The sequence below is a fragment of the Rhinichthys klamathensis genome, unplaced genomic scaffold, assembly GCF_029890125.1.
Source record: "Rhinichthys klamathensis goyatoka isolate OS25496 unplaced genomic scaffold, OSU_Roscu_1.1 h1tg000165l_1, whole genome shotgun sequence".
NCBI classification, from domain to species: Eukaryota; Metazoa; Chordata; class Actinopteri; order Cypriniformes; family Leuciscidae; genus Rhinichthys; species Rhinichthys klamathensis.
In genome coordinates, this window is record NW_026606697.1 from 1,820,935 (window position 1) to 1,842,805 (window position 21,871).

At 41.3% G+C, this 21,871-nt stretch overlaps 1 protein-coding gene across 1 annotated transcript in view; it reads right to left on the reverse strand.

Annotated features, from left to right (window-relative positions):
- anpepa (alanyl (membrane) aminopeptidase a) overlaps positions 1–21,871 on the reverse strand; it is a 39,868-nt gene that overhangs the window by 11,428 nt on the left and 6,569 nt on the right. The window contains exons 2-9 of the mRNA XM_056259176.1: positions 17,834–18,566; positions 16,173–16,315; positions 3,420–3,559; positions 3,202–3,328; positions 2,977–3,131; positions 2,786–2,899; positions 1,522–1,665; positions 104–169 (exon numbers count right to left, since the gene is read on the reverse strand). Of these exons, the coding sequence (XP_056115151.1) occupies positions 104–169; positions 1,522–1,665; positions 2,786–2,899; positions 2,977–3,131; positions 3,202–3,328; positions 3,420–3,559; positions 16,173–16,315; positions 17,834–18,423 (1,479 nt within the window). The 5' untranslated portion in view covers positions 18,424–18,566. The remainder of the gene's footprint in view (positions 1–103; positions 170–1,521; positions 1,666–2,785; positions 2,900–2,976; positions 3,132–3,201; positions 3,329–3,419; positions 3,560–16,172; positions 16,316–17,833; positions 18,567–21,871) is intronic.

The window sequence follows — 21,871 nt, forward strand, 5'->3', positions numbered from 1 at the left end:
GAGAGGAACAACACAAACTCTTTTCTCTGGTCGTGAAGTATGGAGTAAAAGTTGCATGAACTCTTTAACTTGTTCAAAAACTTGAGGCTACAGTAAGACTTACACTGAGTCCCTTGGCAAACACAGGCTCTGACAGGAATTCTGAGAGCATTTTAAGCACTGCAGCTCCCTGTAATGACAAAAATATGAAATGCTTTTATCTCTGACTGGACTGAAACTACCCTGACTGCTTTATGACTGTATTTGCAGCCCCTCAAGGAATTCTGCTTTTTTGGTGGTCTTTCGGAATTCCACATTATCAGTGCTGAAGCTGAAACCCAACGTGGATCATCCAAAGATGTTTTCATTGTAATCAATGCTAATGTTACGGGTGGTTGCCAGGACGGTGCTAGGTTGTCGTTAAGGTGTTCTGAATAAATATTAACACATGTTCTTAGTGTCATTGTGGTTAGATGGTTCTGAATGGTTGTTAGTCCATTGATATCCAGTTGCTAGGGTGTTTTTTATGGTTGCTAGGGTATTGTGGGTAGTTGCTACAGTATTCTGAGTGTTCTTTGTGTTTTTCTTTTCTTGGTGGTTGCTAGGGCATCACTAAATTTCAAGGTTTCATTATAATGTGGTTTTTCAAAGTTTTAATCAGAACTGGAAGTAAAATAGTACTGGATGTAAAACAGATATCCAGTTGCTTGGGTGTTATTGATGGTTGCTAGGGTGTTGTGGGCGGTTGCTACGGAATTCTGAGTGTTCTTAGTGTTTTTCTTTTCTTGGTGGTTGCTAGGGCATCACTAAATTTCTAGGTCTCATTATAATGTGTTTTTTCAAAGTTTTAATCAGTACTGGATGTAAAACAGATGTGCAGTTGCTATGGTGTTATTGATGGTTGCTAGGGTGTTGTGGGTGGTTCCTATGTTATTCTGAGTGTTCTTAGTGTTTTTCAGCTCTTGTTGGTTACTAGGGCGTCACAAAATTTCTAGGTCTCATGATGCGTTTTTTTCAAAGTTGTAATTAGTACTGGATGTTAAACTACTACAATGTTGCGGGTGGTTGCCAGGGTGTTGCTAGGAGATCGTTAAGGTGCTCTGAGTAATTATTAGCACATTGAAATCCTGTTTCTACTGTGTTCTGAATGGCCTTTATCCTATTTTCTATCCAGTTTCTAGTTCTTGGGGGTCACAATGGTTTGTGGATGGTTGCCAGGGTGTTGCTAGATGGTTGTTAAGATGTTCTGAGTAGTACTTAGTGTGTCACTGGTTGCTGGGATAGGCTGAATGGTTGTTTTGCTTAGTGTTGCTATCCTTTTGCTGGGGTTTTCATTATGGTTGCCACTGCCAGGGAGTTGTAATGTGGTCGTTAATATGTTATTTGTGTTGCTGTCTGGTAGCTATGGGATTGTGGCTGGTTGCTATGGTATTCTGAATGTTCTTAGCATTTTTCAGTCCAGTTGCTAGGGTGTTCTATTGGATGCTAGGCATTGCTAAGCTTCTAGGTCTTACTGTATGATAATGCAGTAGATTTTTGTACCTTGCTGTAGGATATGGTGCTGAACATTTCGCTAATTTCTGATGGAGTGTTGACCTCTTCCTCCTTTCGGGAGAGAGGGTGAGAGGAAGTCAAGCTATCCACAGCAAACGCTCTTTGCAGGTCGTACAGAATGATCTGGTCTTTCTGGTGAGGGACAGAGTTGATCATCAATTAAGTGTTACTAGGTGTGTCTCTTCTAAACATTTCACTGCAATGCAACATGCAACTCTGCATCATGCTCTCTCAAAGGTGAAGTGTGTAATTTCTCCACCACAAATTGTTATAAACAAAACTGTAAAAATAATAATAAAGATTTCCAGGTTTACCAAGAACTCAAGAAGAAAATTAATGTATTACCTTTCTTACCAAGAAGAATTTATGTATTTATTTTAGACTCTAGCATCCCTGCGACTACATAGGACAAGTGATTTGGACTATGGATGGATGGGTGGATTCCATTCATCCATCATCCACCAATCCATCCATCCATTCATCATCCATCCATTCATCCATCATCCATCCATTCATCATCCATCCATCAACCATACATCATCCGTCCATACATCCATCCATCCATTCATCTATCCATCCATCAACCATACATCATCCGTCCATCCATTCATCCATCCATCCATCCATCCATCAACCATACATCATCCGTCCATCCATTCATCCATCCATCCATCATCCATTCATCCATCAACCATACATCATCCGTACATCCATTCATCCATCCATCCATCATCCATTCATCCATTAACCATACATCATCCGTCCATTATCCGTCCATCCATCATCCATCCATCATCCATCATCCGTCATCCATCAATCCATCATCCATCCATCATCCACCATCCACCTATCCAGTCACAAGGCTAGCTTAATGAATTCATTAAATACAGGCTCTTTTTTCAGGTTTACTAAGAATTATTTGGCCCCGCTCCAACAGCAGAAACTAACTGAACCATGCTAACCAGTCAAACTTTGACCCCTTCGCTTAAACAAACAGACACCAATGTTTTGAAAGCACCATAGAGCCCCAGTGTTTACACTCCTCAGGAAATCAGCCTAAAAATTCCTTATGATTTGTTCATTTAAATTGGGATAGAGAAAGTACACTTCACCTTTAAATACAGGCACGTTTTTCTGCATTAAGTTCCTTGATAATTATTTAATAGTATGAGCATATGATTATCTAGTGGACATCTTAAAAAAACCTCAAAGAAAGGGACTATTTCACAAATCTTTTGAATGATGTTCTTACAATGTTCCAGGTAGGCTCAGCATGATCAGCGCCCAGATACTCCACGTATGAAGCAAACCCCTCGTTCAGCCAGAGATCATTCCACCACTTCAGCGTCACAAGGTTTCCAAACCACTGGAAGACATTAATCACATGGCAAACTGTGTGAAGCAAAAAGTACTCAGAGTCCCCTTTACTGGGCCTAGACGTACCATGTGAGCCAGTTCGTGAGAAACCACAGTCGCAATCCTCTGCTTGTTGCCATTGGCAGACGTCTTCGAGTCGTACAGAAGCGCAGTCTCTCTGTAAGTGACAAGACCCCAGTTTTCCATTGCTCCCGATTCGAAGTCAGGCAGGGCAATCTGATCTAAGAAAAGAGGAGGATAAATTTGCATTCTGCTGTACTTTGAAGGTTTTCTTAATGAAGTTGGTCGTACCTGACTTAGAAAGCGGATAGCTGGTGTTGTAATATTTCTCAAAGAACTCCAGTATTGGCTGAGTGATACTGAGTGCATAATTTCCTTGCCCGTCTTCAATGGCTTTTTTCCGTGCCCATATTCTTACCTGTGACAATACAAACAAACATAATTTAACTTCAGGTCTGTATAAAATTCTTCACAAAGTTTAGATTAATAAATTGGCATGGAGGTACTACCAAAACACGCTTGTTGTCTTCAGCACTGATGTACGTAAAATCACTGACGAGAAATGCAACAAGGTATGTTGACATCCTCTTTGTGGGTTCAAATATCGTCCTGGTAACGTCCGTTCCATCAATTTTGACATTTTCTGTCTCTAAGATGAAAAAATAAGAAACCACAGTCAGAGCTATTTGTTTATAATATGAAAAATGTAGGGCTGTCAATTAATGAAAGTATTTTGAGTAAAATTAAATATGTACCTTGCATTTACTTTATGAATTTGGCAGATGCTTTTGTTTTAAACCACTTACTTTGCTTTTAAATATGGAGGACCAATTCTACCATATTTAAAAATAAATACAGAAATAAATAAATGCTCAATAAATAAATAAGCATACAATTAATTGCTCCAAAAATACAATAAACAAATAAATGTAGGTAGAAATTAAATTATACAGTGAGACATAAATGTATATACCTCTTTTAATTAGCTTCTTTATTTATTCACCTTTGTAATAATTACCTTATTTATTTATTGTCCGTTATAATCTTCAACTTTATTTATTAATTACTTATTTTTTTAAGTATTTATTTATGTGCATGTTATAATATTTTTGTCTGTTTTATTCTTCATTTGTATTTTTTTTACCCTATTTATTTCTTCAATGCTATTTATTTCTGCCTGTCGTTTTTACATTTCTGTATGCATTTCTGCCTCATTATGTAAATGAGGAGGGGCTGTGTCTTAAGGGGTCAACTTCTGCCCATTGGTTGGTTAGCATTTTACTGCAACGGTCGAATCTACATGCCACCGGCCACGATTTTTTTTTTTTTTTTTTTTGCAGGGTGGTAGGGGAAGACTCATTAATATTCATTAGGGAACTCATCCCTGATTGTCAATTTAAAAGATACATTTTAAAGTCAAGAAAGTCGCAGTTTGATGTAAAACTGTTGAGGTATAAGACTGTGAAAATACGTAATTAAAAAGACTACAAACCCAAAAGGCGCCCATTTTCTCTCAATGAATGAAGCTAACTTTACTGAAGCTAACGTCTGTCATTGTTTCTATAGTCTTGCGTTATAATCGTAACGTTACGCCGTCATGCCTGAGTGTTTTGTACCAGACTGCACACACACGAGCAGCGGATCTCGCTCGTTGTTTCGCTTCCCGGGAGATGTAGTTCATTGAGCGATTTTCACATACAACTAAATGTCACTCTTCTGTTTTATGACAAACTGCGACTTTCTTGACTTTTTAGAATTATCTTTTAAATTGACAAACATCATATGTGTAATTCAGGGCACAGTTCAGACGGAATAAAAAGATAAGTTGTCTCTCGCCATTGACTAGCATACATATTTTTTTCCGCTCCCATGAGCCGGAAGCGGAGGGGAGGGGCTTAGGCTCTCTATGGGCAGAAGTTGACCCCTTAAGACACAGCCCCTCCTCATTTGCATAATGAGGCAAAAATGCATACAGAAATGTAGAAACGACAGGCAGAAATAAATAGCATTGAAGAAATAAATAGGGTAAAAAAATACAAAGGAAGAATAAAACAGACAAAAATATTATAACATGCACATAAATAAATACTTCAAAAAATAAGTAATTAATAAATAAAGTTGAAGATTATAACAGACAATAAATAAATAAGGTAATTATTACAAAGGTGAATAAATAAAGAAGCTAATTAAAAGAGATATATACATTTATGTCTCACTGTATAATTTAATTTCTACCTACATTTATTTGTTTATTGTATGTTTTGGGGTAATTAATTGTATGCTTATTTATTTATTGAGCATTTATTTATTTCTGTATTTATTTTTAAATATGGTAGAGTCGGTCCTCCATATTAAAAGAGATAGTCCACCCAAAAAATTAAAATTCTGTAATTTCCTCATCCCCAAACCTGTATGACTTTCTTTGTTTTGTGGGGACATAAAAACATAAAAGGGGATATTTAAAAAAAAATGTTGGTAACAGTTTCAGTTCCCACTGACTTACATTATATGGCCAAAAATATAATCAATGGGATACAAAACAGTTTGGTTACCAACATTCTTTTTTTTTTGTTCGGCAAAAGAAAGAAATGCATACGGGTTTGAAATGAGTAAATAATGACAGTAAAGTATATCATTTATCAGTTCATGCATGATTCCCATTCAAACCTGTGACTTTAGCATAGATAGTGCCATGCTGGACTGTTTTAGCTATAAAAATTCATTTAATTATGCCAATTAGTTAATCAAATGCCAGTTAATTAATCATATACATTTATAACAAAATTAAATTACCCATTTAAATTTTTTTTTTAAAAATTAAGTGGTTTTAGAAGTCAATATATTGTTAATTTTATTTCCATATTTTTGAACATAAGTCAGTCTGACTGCAGCAATACATTTGAAAAACATTTTTAACTGAGATATATCAGAAAATCTTGACAGGATTTAACTAATTGGATACAGAAACATTGTTTTGATGTGAAATTAGCCCTGCAAGCGAAACATGATTTGAGGCAAAAGTTTGCCTGGTATGCTTATGTTCAGATAGTCAAGATTAGGTTTGAAGCTGATGGCAGTTAAGGGAATAACTGCAAGGAAAACAAACAGAGCTGAAGTGAATGCCAACATCAGGAGGACAGATGTTGCCGGATGACACATAACCAGCAGACTACCATGACTCAGAAAGTGCAAAGTTTGCATGTCGTTTGGGGTTTTAAAGGAATTAGTCATTTCCTTCGTGTTGTTATAAACCTATGAAGTCTTTTTAAAGGGATAGTCCATCCAAAAATGAAAATTCTTTCATTAATTGCTCACCCTCATGTCGTTCCAAACCCGTAAGACTTTTGTTTATCTTCGAAACACAACTAATAAATATGTTTAATTAAATCTGAGAGCTTTTTGTTCCTCCATTGACAGCTACGCAACTACCACTATCAAGCCCCAGAAAGGTAGTAAAGACATCATTAAAGTAATCCATGCGACTCCAGTGGTTAAACCTCAATTTTATGAAGCAATATGAGTGCTTTGTTTGCACAAAAAACCTAATTTACCACTTGTTTTACAAAATATTACTGTCTCCAACCACGACACATGCATGATGTGTTGACATGAGAGCAGGCGCTGTTGCGTGAACACGCGTTACTTGTAGGTTTTTTGATATTGTTGATCATTTATTGTGATATTTTTTAATAATATTCCCCCCCCCCCCTTTAAAGTAGAATTGGCAGGTGACAAAATAATTGAATTGTAAAATGCCCAGTGGACCTTATAATTTTTTTTTTTTTTTTACTTGCTGCAGGATTAGCCTTTGTTCAATTAGGGCACATAAGTAGCTTTTATAAATGTGCCTTAGAAAAAAAAACTTTACTGGTGTGCATCTTGATAAAAAACAATGGCGCTGATGTATTTTAAGATATGTCAGTGCAAGTTGCTTTCAGTTCAGACAGCTCAAACATGCATTTTAGGGACTAAATGAATGTGAAACTGACCATCAGTCTTTCAGTGAGCACAAATGAGATTAGTGAAAGCGATGTGTAACCCAGTAGGTTATAAGTATGCTGTTAATAAGTTACCTCAATTTATTAGCTTGTATTTGTTTAATTCAGAGATAAAAGGTGAATTAACCGTTCATCTTTGTTTGTGAGTATACGGTATTTGTTCCTTTAAGAGCGCGCGTGCATGAGATACAAGTTTGATAGAGGTGTACATGTGGAAAACGTGGCTTTAACCATCAAGTTAGGTGCTTGATTATTTTATTGGTGTATGTGAATTAAGTCCCGCCCTCACTGGTGTTTTGTGTAATGTGAGTGGTTGTTCGGGACATGAGAGTTTTTGTTGACAAGCGCGAGAGAGAGAGAGAGACGGAGATTCAGAGAGAGACGCGTTTGCGGGTACAGAGTGATTTGATTGACGATTTATAAGTTTAAACAACCTTTAACTGTAATGTAGATCCAAGATGAATCGCTTGTGTGTGCGTCTTTGAGTTTGTAGCCAGTGTTTTTATAGTTTTTGTTTCGTGTGGCTAACCTGCCGTGTGGGAGCGAAGCCGAGTGTTTTTCGGTTAGTTATCACTTCACTGCGCATATCAGCGCATCTGAACTGATAGTTTACAGCGACAGTTATACAACTGACTAAAGACTGTTTAACCTGGTTGTCGTCCTTCACAACGAGGGAGACCTTAAGGACCAGATAGCGCCCCAAATACCCGCGTTATTTGGGGTTCCTCTGGCGGCGTGGGAGGTGCATTTCGTCGGCTGACGAGGGAGAGAGAGGACGAGGAGCTGCGTGAGGCCTGCTGCAGGATTCCGGAGTTGCAGTATCATTGCACGTGGAATTGAGGTATCTTTGTTTGATTGATTTTGTGCTCAGGAGAGTGAAGGGGCCATTTTTCAGTTTCCCGGCCACCACGAACACGAGCCACGATTCAGGCCTGCAACGGGGTGGGTTGTGTGAATGACTGGTGTGTATGTGTGGGCCCACCGCATTAAATATTATTCAGTGCACTGAAAATAATATGTGTATATTCAGAGTATCGTTTGTATAATATGAGTGGGTTATTGTGTACATTTCTCCCGTTTGAGGTCATTGGTGCTACCTATACCAAGTATATTTGACCTGGAGACTAATTCCAGTAGGTCTGGCAACTGATATAGATTGCCTTTAAAGTTTCAGTGTTTAAATTGTGTCAGATTTTATGGCAATGTGATTTTGTGAATATTTCACATTCTGAAATTAATGTGCTTAGCTAGTTATCCTTCAGTTACTTTATTCCAATTAAATCTTTTATTTGTTCTGTACTTTTACTCGTGTGTTATTCCTTTAAAAGTGTTGGTTGATGTCATTAGTCAGGGGGTGAGAGATTTAATTCTGAGTAACTCGTAAAAGGAAAGTATAGATTATTATTCTAATTTTCTAAAAGAGAATTAATTCATTTAGTGACACCAGAGGGGCCTAACTTCACCATCTGTAGGCATTTAGTTATTGAATCTGGAGCGCTGTCCTACTTAGTTACAAGAAAGACAGGTAGGGGGCGCTACATAAAGTGGGGGCTCGTCCGGGATCTCCCTCTGTGAGTCACACAATAGTTGATGCTGAAAGAAGAAAAAGAGGAATTAAGCTCAACACACCCCTGTAATTACATCATAATTAAGTGAAAAGTGCATAAAGTGTCATCATGGCTCTATCAAAAGACCCCAGTCTCCAAGCAGAGTTGGCCAACTGGTGCAAAGATGCTAGCATTGATGAGACTCATGCTTTAATGCTGTTAAACGTACCTGTTCACACAGAAGTGGCCGAAATTGAAGATGTGATGGAAGCCGTAAAGGTTCTAGGAAGAGTTCGTGTAAGGGACACGAGAGAAGGACCCACTTCACATTACCTGCTGGTGTTGTGTGAGTGCAGACAAGCCATCGACCCAAAGCGCATACCTCCTGAAGTGTCACGGGGAGACAAGAAAGAGCCATGGCCAGTCATAGTAATCCAGACAAAGGAATCGGCTGCTGACACCGCTTCTGCAGGTTTTACAGAAAAGTTTGCGAAGTTCCTGATGGAAGAAGGAAAGTCTCTTAGCGATGTACATGCTTTGATTTCTCCACACAGTGCCACCGACAGTTCCCCTGAGTCAATTATACGCGCCATGGGTGAGGTCCTGCAAAAGACAGTAAAGCACTCGAGTGACAGCAACACCTACCGACGCCTGCGCACCTTTTCAGCCGTAGTTCCAACCCCCATGGGTGAGGAGAATATGGAAAATTGGATTGATCAAGCCAGGCTGCTGATAACTGAGTGTGACTGCTCCGAAAAAGAAAAACGACGCAGAATTGTGGAAAGCCTCAAGGGACCTGCAATGGACATTGTAAGAGCTGTCAGATTCTCTGATCCTGAAGCTAGTGCCTCACAGTATCTGGAAGCGTTGGAGAGCACCTTTGGATCATCTGAGTCTGGTGAGGATTTATACTTCAAGTTTCGTCTTATGCGCCAGGGAACAGGGGAGGCCTTGTCTGAATTCCTGAGACGGATGGAGAAGACCCTCAGCAAAGTAGTGGAAAGAGATGGACTGACTCACAGTCTGGTCGATAAAGTACGAGTGGAACAGCTGATTAGAGGGGCTGTGAATTCTGACATGATGTTGCTCCAACTGAGGCTGAGAGAAAGAAAAAATCACCCACCTTCTTTCCTGAGTCTGTTGAAGGAAATCCGTGAGGCGGAGGAGAGTGAATCGGCTCGCCACAGAATGTCTGCAAAAGCTAAGGCCATACATTTCCATGAAGAGGAAAGAGCCAGCACGTCTGTTATCCAGGAACTCAAGGCCGAAATTCAAGAATTGAGAACCCAAATAAGGGGAGTTGAGCCAAAAGCCATGTCTACTTCATCATTAGTGATTGAAACTAAAGAAAAACCATTCAAGAAGACTGAAAAAACTGATGATTCAGAAGTACAAGAGTTAAAGAAACAGGTCCAACACTTACAGCAGCAGTTGGCAGTTCTGAGTGTCAGTTCTACTCAATACTCACCTCATGTTCCAGAGCAGCGGCCAAAACCACCCCAGTCTGTTTCCACGTCGTTAAGATACCAGTCAGCCCGAACAAGAGATGACTACTTCTGCTACAAGTGTGGAGAAGATGGCCATATTGCAACAAAGTGTCAAGCTCCACCAAATTCTGATCAGGTGATTCAGAAGCTGATTCGTTCTCTGAGGCAGGCAAAGAGTGGGCAGCCTGAGATGGCTGACAATAGAACTACTCAGAACCAACCCTGTTTCTCCAAAAAGAGCCAGACCACCATCCATGAATCCAGCCGTCTTCCTAAAGGACTAGTAGGACCGGCATCCACGGTAGAAGTGAAGCTTAATGGCCATGTATGTCAAGCACTGTTAGACAGCGGATCACAAGTGACGATTGTGTTTGAAAGCTGGTATTCCAAGAACCTGTCTGATGTGCCCATTCACCCCTTAACTGGATTATCCATATGGGGCCTCAGTACTTCCAGTTACCCGTACAAGGGCTATATCATAGTGGATGTCACTTTTCCCGCCTCTGTCACTGGTGTGGAGGAGCCGTTGTCCATCCTGGCTCTCGTATGTCCTGAACCCCAGGGTCCTTCCCAATTGCCAGTCATTATCGGTACCAACGCCAGTTTCTTCACACGCCTTGCTGCCCTTAGCCATGATACAGAAGGATCCAGTGTTGCACGTGCTTTGAGAATCCAGACTCGACACCCTGCAATCCATCTGCCACAGCAGCAAAAGACTGAAAATATTCCTGATATACCTGACGGAAAAGTCCGATGGATAGGACCTGGCGATTGCGTAGTTCCCCCGAGGGGAGAAGTGTGTGCTGTCTGTAAACTGGAGACTGACAAGCCGTTAAGGAAAGAGATTTTTGTGGTGGACACGCCTGAGGACGCTAGTCTTCCAGCTGGAACATTCATAACCCCAGTGGTACTACCATCATCCGCCGTAGAAGGACAACGCATCCAGGTGATGATCCATAATGTAACATCAAAAAATATCTCCATTCCGGTGGGAACAGTAATTGCCAATGTATATCCAACTGACACACTCACTGCCAGGACTGAAGAAAAGAGCTCCCAAGCCATAGACCCAAGTTTGTTTAAGTTTGGTGAGTCGTCCATTTCTGAGGCCTGGGAACGGAGACTGCGCCACAAGTTGGCCACCAGAGGGGATGTGTTTTCTGTTGAAGAATGGGATGTTGGATTAGCTCGTGGAGTGGAGCATCCCATCAGACTGAAAGACCCAAAACCGTTCCGCGAACGCTCCAGACGCATCGCTCCTGCAGACATCGAGGATGTACGACGTCACATCAAAGACTTGTTAGCAGCGGGAATAATTACAGAGTCAAGGAGTCCGTATGCATCGCCCATTGTGGTAGCACGGAAGAAGAGTGGGGCAATCAGAATGTGCATCGATTATCGCACTCTAAATGCTCGTACTATCCCTGATCAGTACACTACTCCCAGGATCGACGATGCCTTGGACAGTTTGGCTGGTAGTAAATGGTTTTCCGTGCTGGACCTCCGCAGTGGGTACTATCAGATAGCCATGGCGGAGGAAGATAAAGAAAAGACAGCGTTTATCTGTCCCCTGGGATTCTTCCAGTTTGAACGGATGCCTCAAGGGATCACTGGAGCTCCAGCCACCTTCCAGCGGCTCATGGAGAAAGCTGTTGGTGACATGCATCTCCTCCAAGTAATAGTATACCTGGATGACATCATTGTGTTCGGACGCACCCTTGAAGAACACGAAGAGAGGCTGTTAAAAGTCCTGGACCGTCTGAGAGAATGTGGCCTGAAAGTGTCAATAGATAAGTGCCAGTTCTGCCAGCCTCAAGTTCGGTATGTGGGCCACATTGTATCAGCTGCTGGAGTATCACCAGACCCAGCCAAGGTTGAAGCCGTAACACGCTGGAAAAGGCCCACTGACCTAAAGACATTGAGGTCGTTCCTGGGGTTTTGTGGATTTTACCGGAGGTTCATAAAGGATTACTCCGCCATTGTAAGGCCTTTAACAGAGCTCACTAAAGGATACCCGCCAACATCTGGGCAAAAAAGCAAGTCAAGTGATGGGAAGATGTACTTCAGAGTATCGGAACCCTTTGGAGAGCGTTGGGACGACACTTGTACAGCAGCGTTCCATAAAATCATTTACTGTCTCACACATGCCCCAGTACTTGCTTTTGCGGATCCTGCTAAGTCTTATGTACTGCATGTAGATGCTAGTCTGAGTGGACTGGGGGCCGTTTTGAATCAGGAGCATTCTGGAGGAATGAGGCCAGTGGCCTACGCAAGCCGGAAACTGAGTGCCTCAGAACAACGGTACCCCATACATCAGCTAGAGTTCTTGGCACTCAAGTGGGCGGTAGTGGATAAGTTTCACGACTACCTATATGGAGCCCAGTTCGTGGTAAAGACCGACAACAATCCCCTGACCTATGTGTTGTCAAGTGCCAAGCTGAGTGCGACGGGTCATCGTTGGTTAGCTGCCTTAGCTACCTATAACTTCAGCTTGCAATACAAACCAGGAAGTGCCAACATCGATGCGGATGTATTGTCTCGCTACCCCTGTGAATCAACTGCTTGCTCTGACTGGAAGGAGATACCCAAGTCAGGAGTAAGAGCCATCTGTCAGTTAGCAGTGGTTGCTGAAAGTGGAAGTTCATCATCCAGACTGGTGGATCCGTTGGGTGTGTTACCTGAGGGTATTCCTGAAGCTTTCTCTTGTCCCACAGCTTTGGGGCTTAGTCAAATGGAACAGTTGAGCACTACTGAGTTGAGGAAAGCTCAAGAGGAAGACCAGGTAGTTGGTGTAGTAAAGCGAGAAGTGGAGTCAGGAAGGATTCTTACTGGGGCTAGGAGTTCTGATGCTACCATTGCTCTGTTACAGCGGCAGGGAGACAAGTTAAAGATAAAGAGTCAACTTCTGTACAGAGTCACCAAAAGTTCCTGTGGTAGAGAAAAGACACAACTCGTCTTACCCGAGAAGTACTGGGCTACTGTGTTACAATCATTGCACGACGACTCTGGGCACTTGGGAGTAGAGAAAACTACGGAACTTGTGAAAGACCGTTTCTATTGGCCTAGAATGTCTGCATACATAGAGCAGTATGTCAAGGATTGTGGCCGGTGTGTAATGAGAAAGACGTTACCCAAGAGAGTGGCCCCACTGAATCACATACACAGCAGTGGGCCATTCGACTTGGTGTGCATCGACTTTCTGTCAATTGAACCTGACTCAAAAGGTATTGGTAATGTTCTCGTCGTAACAGACCACTTCACACGCTACGCTCAAGCGTTCACCACCAAAGACCAGAAAGCTCTGACTGTGGCTAAGATACTGTGTGACAAATTCTTCGTTCACTATGGCTTACCCTCTCGCATCCATTCTGATCAGGGTCGAGATTTTGAGAGTGGTCTCATAAAAGAGCTACTAAGCATGCTGGGAATCCGAAAATCCAGAACGTCTCCCTATCATCCACAAGGAGACCCACAGCCAGAAAGGTTCAACCGAACACTTCTTTCCATGCTTGGTACCCTGAATCCAGCCGAAAAGAACCGATGGAGTCAGCACATTAACAGTTTAGTACACGCTTACAACTGTACTAAGAACGAAGCCACTGGGTTTTCCCCTTACTATCTTCTGTTCGGAAGAGAGGCTCGTTTGCCAGTGGATGTGTGTTTCGGGACTTCGCCTGATGGAAAGGGAGCAGGAAGCCATCGACAGTATGTGGAAAGAATGAAATTAGACCTACAGAGAGCATATCAGTTAGCCACCGAAACTGCCCAGAAAAGTCAGCAAAGGAACAAACGGTTGTACGACAAGCGAGTGAAACACCAGAGTCTGACTGTGGGAGATCGTGTGCTGATAAGAAATCTGGCATTGACTGGAAAGAACAAACTCTGCGACAAGTGGAATTCTGTTCCGTACCTAGTGGTGGAAAAGCTAAAGAACTTACCCGTGTATCGCCTAAAACCTGAATCCGGTATGGGAAGTGTAAGAACATTACACAGAGACCATCTCTTACCCGTTGGGGACCATGTGAGGATGGCAGATCCTGGAGAACCAACGGAAGTTTCTGCACCTGCGGAGACCAGGACAAGATCTAGGGAGAGAAAACGGAGAAGAGGATTAGGAGAAAGAAATGTAGTGCCGACAGGGTGTGAATTGAGAAACTCCTCTGAAAGTGAAGAGGATGATGTGTGTTATTACTACTCGGATAGGGTGGAGAGACAGCACATGCCAGAATGTGTTACACGGGAGGACTCTACAGTGGAGGATGAACCGGTTAACTGTGGATGGGAGGTGGATAGACCTTTTGCCGAAATGGCAGAGCCGATGATCATGGAAGAAGGCCCTGGAGAGCGTCCAGATTGGAGTTCAGAGACGATGGGAGATCCTGGTTTAGAAGGGGGAGAGCTTGAAAGAGTTAATGCTACTAAAGAGGTAGTAGAGACTGTTCATTCCCGCCCAAAAAGGGAGATAAGACCCGTAGTCAAGTTGAGCTATGATTCTCTGGGACAGCCCACTAACAGACCCTTAACTCTGATTCATAGAGGGATGGTCATAAATGTAGAGGGTGGGGAAGGTTCAGAAAGGAAACCCTGTAACACCATGTGGTGTCACCCTATGGCACAATGTGTTCGTTGTACTCAGGTAAACCCTTCTACTGAGCCTAAAGTCACCATTAAGGTGTTGAGAAGTAATCTCATGGGGTCATGAGATGTTTAGAAGGGGGAGCATGTAACCCAGTAGGTTATAAGTATGCTGTTAATAAGTTACCTCAATTTATTAGCTTGTATTTGTTTAATTCAGAGATAAAAGGTGAATTAACCGTTCATCTTTGTTTGTGAGTATACGGTATTTGTTCCTTTAAGAGCGCGCGTGCATGAGATACAAGTTTGATAGAGGTGTACATGTGGAAAACGTGGCTTTAACCATCAAGTTAGGTGCTTGATTATTTTATTGGTGTATGTGAATTAAGTCCCGCCCTCACTGGTGTTTTGTGTAATGTGAGTGGTTGTTCGGGACATGAGAGTTTTTGTTGACAAGCGCGAGAGAGAGAGAGAGACGGAGATTCAGAGAGAGACGCGTTTGCGGGTACAGAGTGATTTGATTGACGATTTATAAGTTTAAACAACCTTTAACTGTAATGTAGATCCAAGATGAATCGCTTGTGTGTGCGTCTTTGAGTTTGTAGCCAGTGTTTTTATAGTTTTTGTTTCGTGTGGGAGCGAAGCCGAGTGTTTTTCGGTTAGTTATCACTTCACTGCGCATATCAGCGCATCTGAACTGATAGTTTACAGCGACAGTTATACAACTGACTAAAGACTGTTTAACCTGGTTGTCGTCCTTCACAACGAGGGAGACCTTAAGGACCAGATAGCGCCCCAAATACCCGCGTTATTTGGGGTTCCTCTGGCGGCGTGGGAGGTGCATTTCGTCGGCTGACGAGGGAGAGAGAGGACGAGGAGCTGCGTGAGGCCTGCTGCAGGATTCCGGAGTTGCAGTATCATTGCACGTGGAATTGAGGTATCTTTGTTTGATTGATTTTGTGCTCAGGAGAGTGAAGGGGCCATTTTTCAGTTTCCCGGCCACCACGAACACGAGCCACGATTCAGGCCTGCAACGGGGTGGGTTGTGTGAATGACTGGTGTGTATGTGTGGGCCCACCGCATTAAATATTATTCAGTGCACTGAAAATAATATGTGTATATTCAGAGTATCGTTTGTATAATATGAGTGGGTTATTGTGTACATTTCTCCCGTTTGAGGTCATTGGTGCTACCTATACCAAGTATATTTGACCTGGAGACTAATTCCAGTAGGTCTGGCAACTGATATAGATTGCCTTTAAAGTTTCAGTGTTTAAATTGTGTCAGATTTTATGGCAATGTGATTTTGTGAATATTTCACATTCTGAAATTAATGTGCTTAGCTAGTTATCCTTCAGTTACTTTATTCCAATTAAATCTTTTATTTGTTCTGTACTTTTACTCGTGTGTTATTCCTTTAAAAGTGTTGGTTGATGTCATTAGTCAGGGGGTGAGAGATTTAATTCTGAGTAACTCGTAAAAGGAAAGTATAGATTATTATTCTAATTTTCTAAAAGAGAATTAATTCATTTAGTGACACCAGAGGGGCCTAACTTCACCATCTGTAGGCATTTAGTTATTGAATCTGGAGCGCTGTCCTACTTAGTTACAAGAAAGACAGGTAGGGGGCGCTACAGATGGATTGATTGTCTTACTCATTTCCTGGCTGTTGGACAGTGCTGTAGTTCCTCGGTCATGGATAAGAGTGATATGAAACACAGCTTTCATGCCAGGTTCATCGAAACACGGGAAAGCTTTTCTAGCGTAAGTGGCCTGCATCTGAGTGATGGCAATAATTCTGGAAAACATGAGAAAAGTGTTTGATCACAACACTATAAAGTCAACTAGTTTTGAACAAATGCCAACGGTTTGAGCTGTGCTTTACTTATCAATAGATTCGATTACTATTCGAATAGATTCATTCATTTAGATTCGATTCTTTTTTGTTTGTCAGTAAGATGTCATATTTCTAAATTTAAATGATCTATAATGTCTATAACGAACAACATCAAGGAAAATATTTTCAGTTTAAGTAACAGTTTAAAATGTCTTGATTTGCATTACATACAAAATGTCTTATTTGCATTACATACAAACTATCAAACCAAGTGACTTTTAAAATATAGCACAAGCATAACTTTTGAAAAAGCTTTTGAAAAACATTTCAGAAAAAGATGTTTGATAGATTTTTAAAATATAAAATAATAGATAGCATATTGTTCAGAAGTTTGGGTTTGGTAAGATTTAAGTCTCTTATGCTCACCAAGGCTGCGCTTATTTGTTTAAAACAATATTATTACAATTTAAAATAACAGTTTTCTATTTTAATATATTTTAAAATGTAATTTATTCCTGTTATCAAAGCTGAATTTTCAGCATTATTCCTCCAGTCTTCAGTGTCACATGATCCTTCAGAAATCATTCTATGATGATTTGCTGTTCAAGAAACATTGTCAAAACAGCCCATTCTCATCCCAAGGCGTCATCTAACTGACGCTTTTGACCATGCGTCAACATGCCGACGCACATGGTACCCCTTAAGCGTCAATATGAGACGCGCCCCCTAGTGGTCTAACACTTACCCTACCCCAAACCTAAACCTACCCATAACGGAAGCGTCATCTAACTGACGCTAAAGGGTGCCATGTGCGTCGGATTTAGACGCATGGTCAAAAGCGTCAGTTAGATGACGCCCGAGGATGAGCGTCTCATATTGACGCTTAAGGGGTACCATGTGCGTCGGCATGTTGACGCATGGTCAAAAGTCTCAGTTAGATGACGCCTTGGGATGAGAATGTGTTGGTCAAAACAGTGGTTCCTTAATATTTTAGTGGAAATCGTAATACATTTTGTCCAGGATTTTTTGATGAATAGAAAGATAAAAAATAAACAGCATTTATTTGAAATATAAATCTTTTGTAACATTATAAATGTGTTTGCTGTCGCTTTTGGTTGATTTACTTCCGGAATAAAGCATTTAAAAAAATTTTTTTACAGACCTCAAACTTTTCGACAGTAAATGTGTACTGTTAAAAATAAACACTATTTCAACATAAGTATTATGACATTTTATGATTGCTGAACACAACGGGAAGTGCATGTGGTTAGTCTGCTAGAACTGAAAAATTGAGAGCAAACATTTCTCAGAAAAGTTGCGGTTCTGAGAAATCTTCCACATCATCTGTTTTGCAGCCAGGTGCCGCTTGGTTTGGTAGCTTGTGTGTAATTGCAATAACATTCAGACATTTTTAGCTGCTTTAGTGTCCGAATACTTTTTGGGGAAATTGTATTATCACAAAGATGTACAACATCTCACTTTTTTTCACCATCTTCCATGTATTCACTCCTGTAGAAACCATCCAGATCATCAGCAAGCTCTCCTCTGAACTCTGTATAGAGCCAGTAGGACTTCCCAGGCTTCAGTTTTCCCTCCAGTTGAATCACCAAGTACTGTGTTTCGGTCTGAAACCAGGTGGTCTTTATTGCTGGAGCTGTTACGCCGCTCAGACCCATGAGTTTTGCATGGTGCCCCTTGAACAGAGTTAAGTTCAGTTTGTTGGAGTGAATCAATATCAGATCTGTCGTCTTCACACAAGTAAACATCACTCCCGAGTCCCCAGTGAAAATATACGTCCCATTGGCGTTCATCGCCAAACGAGGCCAAAGAGTCACGTTGTAGTACTGTGGAGACAGAGTATCAGGCAGTCTGTATTTGTCCCAGGGTTCGTTCGAAGTCTTGGGGGTGGGAGGTACTGGTGATGTAGTTGCATTACTGAATTTTGCTATGTTTTTGGACTTTTCTCGATTATAAACGACTGATAATGCAATGATGGTCAGCAAGGCTATTGCAGCCAGTACCATGGCTGCGGTGGCCATATGTTTGCTAATGTAATATCCTTTCCCCATTGTTCACTGCGGCTTGAGACGAGAAAAAGGTGCTGTCGCCGATGTGCGTTTTTCTTCTTTGTTGTGTTGTTGAGATGATGCTAGTATCACATTGCTTTTAACAAAAACAAATAGATGGTTTCCATCTTCGGTGATATAAATACCTAGAGGAAGCAATGTTTCATTAAAGATTCAAGCAAAATGATTGTAATAAAGGAATAGTTCATCCAAATATGTAGTTTCAAATGGAATGACTTTCTTTCTAGAACACAAAAGATGTTAGGCAGAATATTCACGCTATTTTTTTTCCAAACAATGAAAGTGAGTTGGGCCCCGTCACATTCTATTTTTGGTTCTGTTTCATTTTCATGGGCTTTTAGTTTGTTTCCTCTGTTCCAATGTTCCCGCTTGTCCTTGGCTGTCATGGGGAACGCCCCCAGCGTGAATGTGTCTGAAGCATCTATGTCAACTAGTCCAATGGAAAGAATGATCGTCACGGGCGGGTGACGTCATGACCATAAAGTAATAAAAGCGCATCCGGTGCAAACCGGCATTAGCTTCTGTTGCCTCAGCAAGCGATCTGTGTTTCTGTCTGTTATATTTACTGTTGTCTGTATATATATATTGGAAAATTATGGCGAAACAACTCTAAAAACTCTGTGCTTCTCCCTGCTCGCGTTATTTAACGGGTGGGGACACACACAAGCTTTGAGTAGTTTGTTTGGGAGTGGAGCATGCGGTGTCAGCCTTCGAGGGGGCTGACACCGCATGCATTCGTCAGGTTTTATAGCCTGGACCAGGATGCTGCCCCAGGGTCTCAGGTGCTTAGTGTAGTGTGACAACAGGCTAACACTCAGGCATTTGAAAGTCTGCCGATTTGGGCATTCTCGTTCCCAAAGCGTCGTTGACGCATCGCGAGTTCCCTCGGAAGGGAATGTCTCAGGTTACGACTGTAACCATAGTTCCCTGAGAAAGGGAACGAGACGATGCGTTACCCTGCCATACTTCCTGCATCCCTGTGATCGGCTTGTTTCAGCAATTTTCGAAGCTAATGCCGGTTTGCACCGGATGTGCTTTTATTACTTCCTGGCCATGACGTCACCCGCCCGTGACGATCATTCTTTCCATTGGACTAGTTGAGTCAAGTCAAGTCAAGTCAAGTCATCTTCATTTATATAGCGCTTTTAACAATGAATTGTTTCAAAGCAGCTTTACAGAGATAAACATATAATTTAAGGTAACAGATTGTTTTGGCGTTATAGCGGTTCTTGAATAATGTTATTTCCAGCTAAAGTTAACTTTGATTGATTCACCTCCGTCGAAATGATCAGACTTTAAACGCGAACCTGTGATTAACGCTGACGGCGTTCACATGCTCATTCAGAATTCTATAGTTATGTGCTTTTTAAAATATGTGCGCAGGTTTGTAATTCATACAACCCAGCCTAAACAAACTACTTTTCTTGCCTATAAATTTTGATACAGAATTTTGTTTTATTTTATCACTTCGGGGTACGCGAGCCGGAATTCACAGCGCTTTATCTGTAGAGTGGGAAAGGGATCCTCCATAGGGAGAGGATAGTGGATACTTCAGCACTGCATTGTCATCGGGTCCAGGCGAATCTCCTTCGTCAGATCTGGACACGGCCTGGATCCGGCAGGCTGCGGGAAAACCTCGGGATAAACAAAGACACTAATATTAGCGTAGATGCCATTCTTCTTATTATGTAGCGAGTACATCAAGATTTAAGGGAAGTGTTCCCAGTTCCGGCTGACCTAATCTATGCAGCCTAACATTGAATTTATAGAAGTCTATAATGTATTATGTGTATGCTAGGTCAAAGAGATGTGTTTTTAGTCTAGCTTTGAACTGACAGAGTGTGTCTGCTTCCCGGACAATGGTAGGAAGACTGTTCCAAAGTTTTGGTGCTAAATAGGAAAAGGATCTACCGCCAGCAGTCGATTTAGATATTCTAGGTATTATCAACTGGCCGGAATTTTGAGATCGCAATAGACGTGAAGGACTATAATGCGTTAAGAGCTTGCTCAAGTACTGCGGAGCTAAACCATTTAGTGCTTTGTAGGTAATCAACAATATTTAAAAATGTATACAATGTTTAATAGGGAGCCAATGCAGTGTTGACAGAACCGGGCTAATATGGTCATATTTCCTGGTTCTGGTAAAAACTCGAGCTGCTGCGTTTTGAACTAGCTGTAGTTTGTTTATTAAGCGTGCAGGGCAACCACCCAGTAGAGCATTACAATAATCTAGCCTTGAGGTCATGAACGCATGGACTAATTGTTCCGCATTTCCCAATGAGAGCATATGGCGTAATTTAGATATATTTTTAAGATGGAAAAATGCAGTTTTACAGATACTAGACACGTGGCTTTCAAAAGAAAGGTTGGTATCAAATAGCACACCCAGGTTCCTAACCGACGACGAAGACAGAGCAGCCATTAAGTGTTAGACAGTATTCTGGGTTATTACGTGTGGAAGTTTTTTGTCCAATAATTAGAATCTCTGTCTTTTCAGAATTTAGTAGTAGGAAATTACTAGTCATCCAATTTTTTATATCAGCTATGCATTCCGTTAATTTTGTGAATTGGTAAGTTTCGTTGGGTTTTGAAGAAATATACAGCTGAGTATCATCGGCATAACAGTGAAAGCTAACTCCATGTTTCCTAATGATATCTCCTAATGGTAGCATGTACAGAGTGAACAGCAGCGGTCCTAGTACTGAGCCTTGTGGTACGCCATACTGAACTTGTGATCGATAAGACATCTCTTCATTTACTGCTACAAACTGATAACGGTCAGTTAAGTATGATTTAAACCATGCTAATGCAATTCCACTAATGCCAACATAGTTTTCTAGTCTATTTAAAAGAATGTAAGACTGGAAAACTGGTTAAAGAGAAATTATCTGACCACTGGTCTCCGAAGACAAAGGACCTTGCTTGCAAATTAACATGTGAACAACTCTCTCACACACACACACACACACACACGCACACAGCTTCCCCCCACTCTTGCAGATCACCTGAAACTCACATAAGAATATATGTATGGTTTTAATGTGAATGATTATCATTGAGTATTGTGTTTAGTATCATTTTAAAGGTCTCAGGGTGGCTGGTTCAGATGTCTCATTCCAAATAAGTAAAACAAAAGGTAATAAGGTTTTTTAGAAGTTTAGAGAAACTGGCACACAAAGAAAGGTGGACAAATGGCCTTTCTCCCCTACCCCCAAAATAAGGTGTCACCTGAATGCAAATTACCATTGAAAAGAAGTTCTGGCTATTTAATGGAATGCAGCAAGGGATCGTGGCTTTTTCTGTATTTCAGATAGCCCGTGAGGTTTAGCTCATGTAGTTCATGTTGGGTTTGCATCTATTTCTCTAATCCTAAAACTAGGGATGTCCCGATCCGATACTCAGGATCGGTATCGCTCCGATACTGCCATTT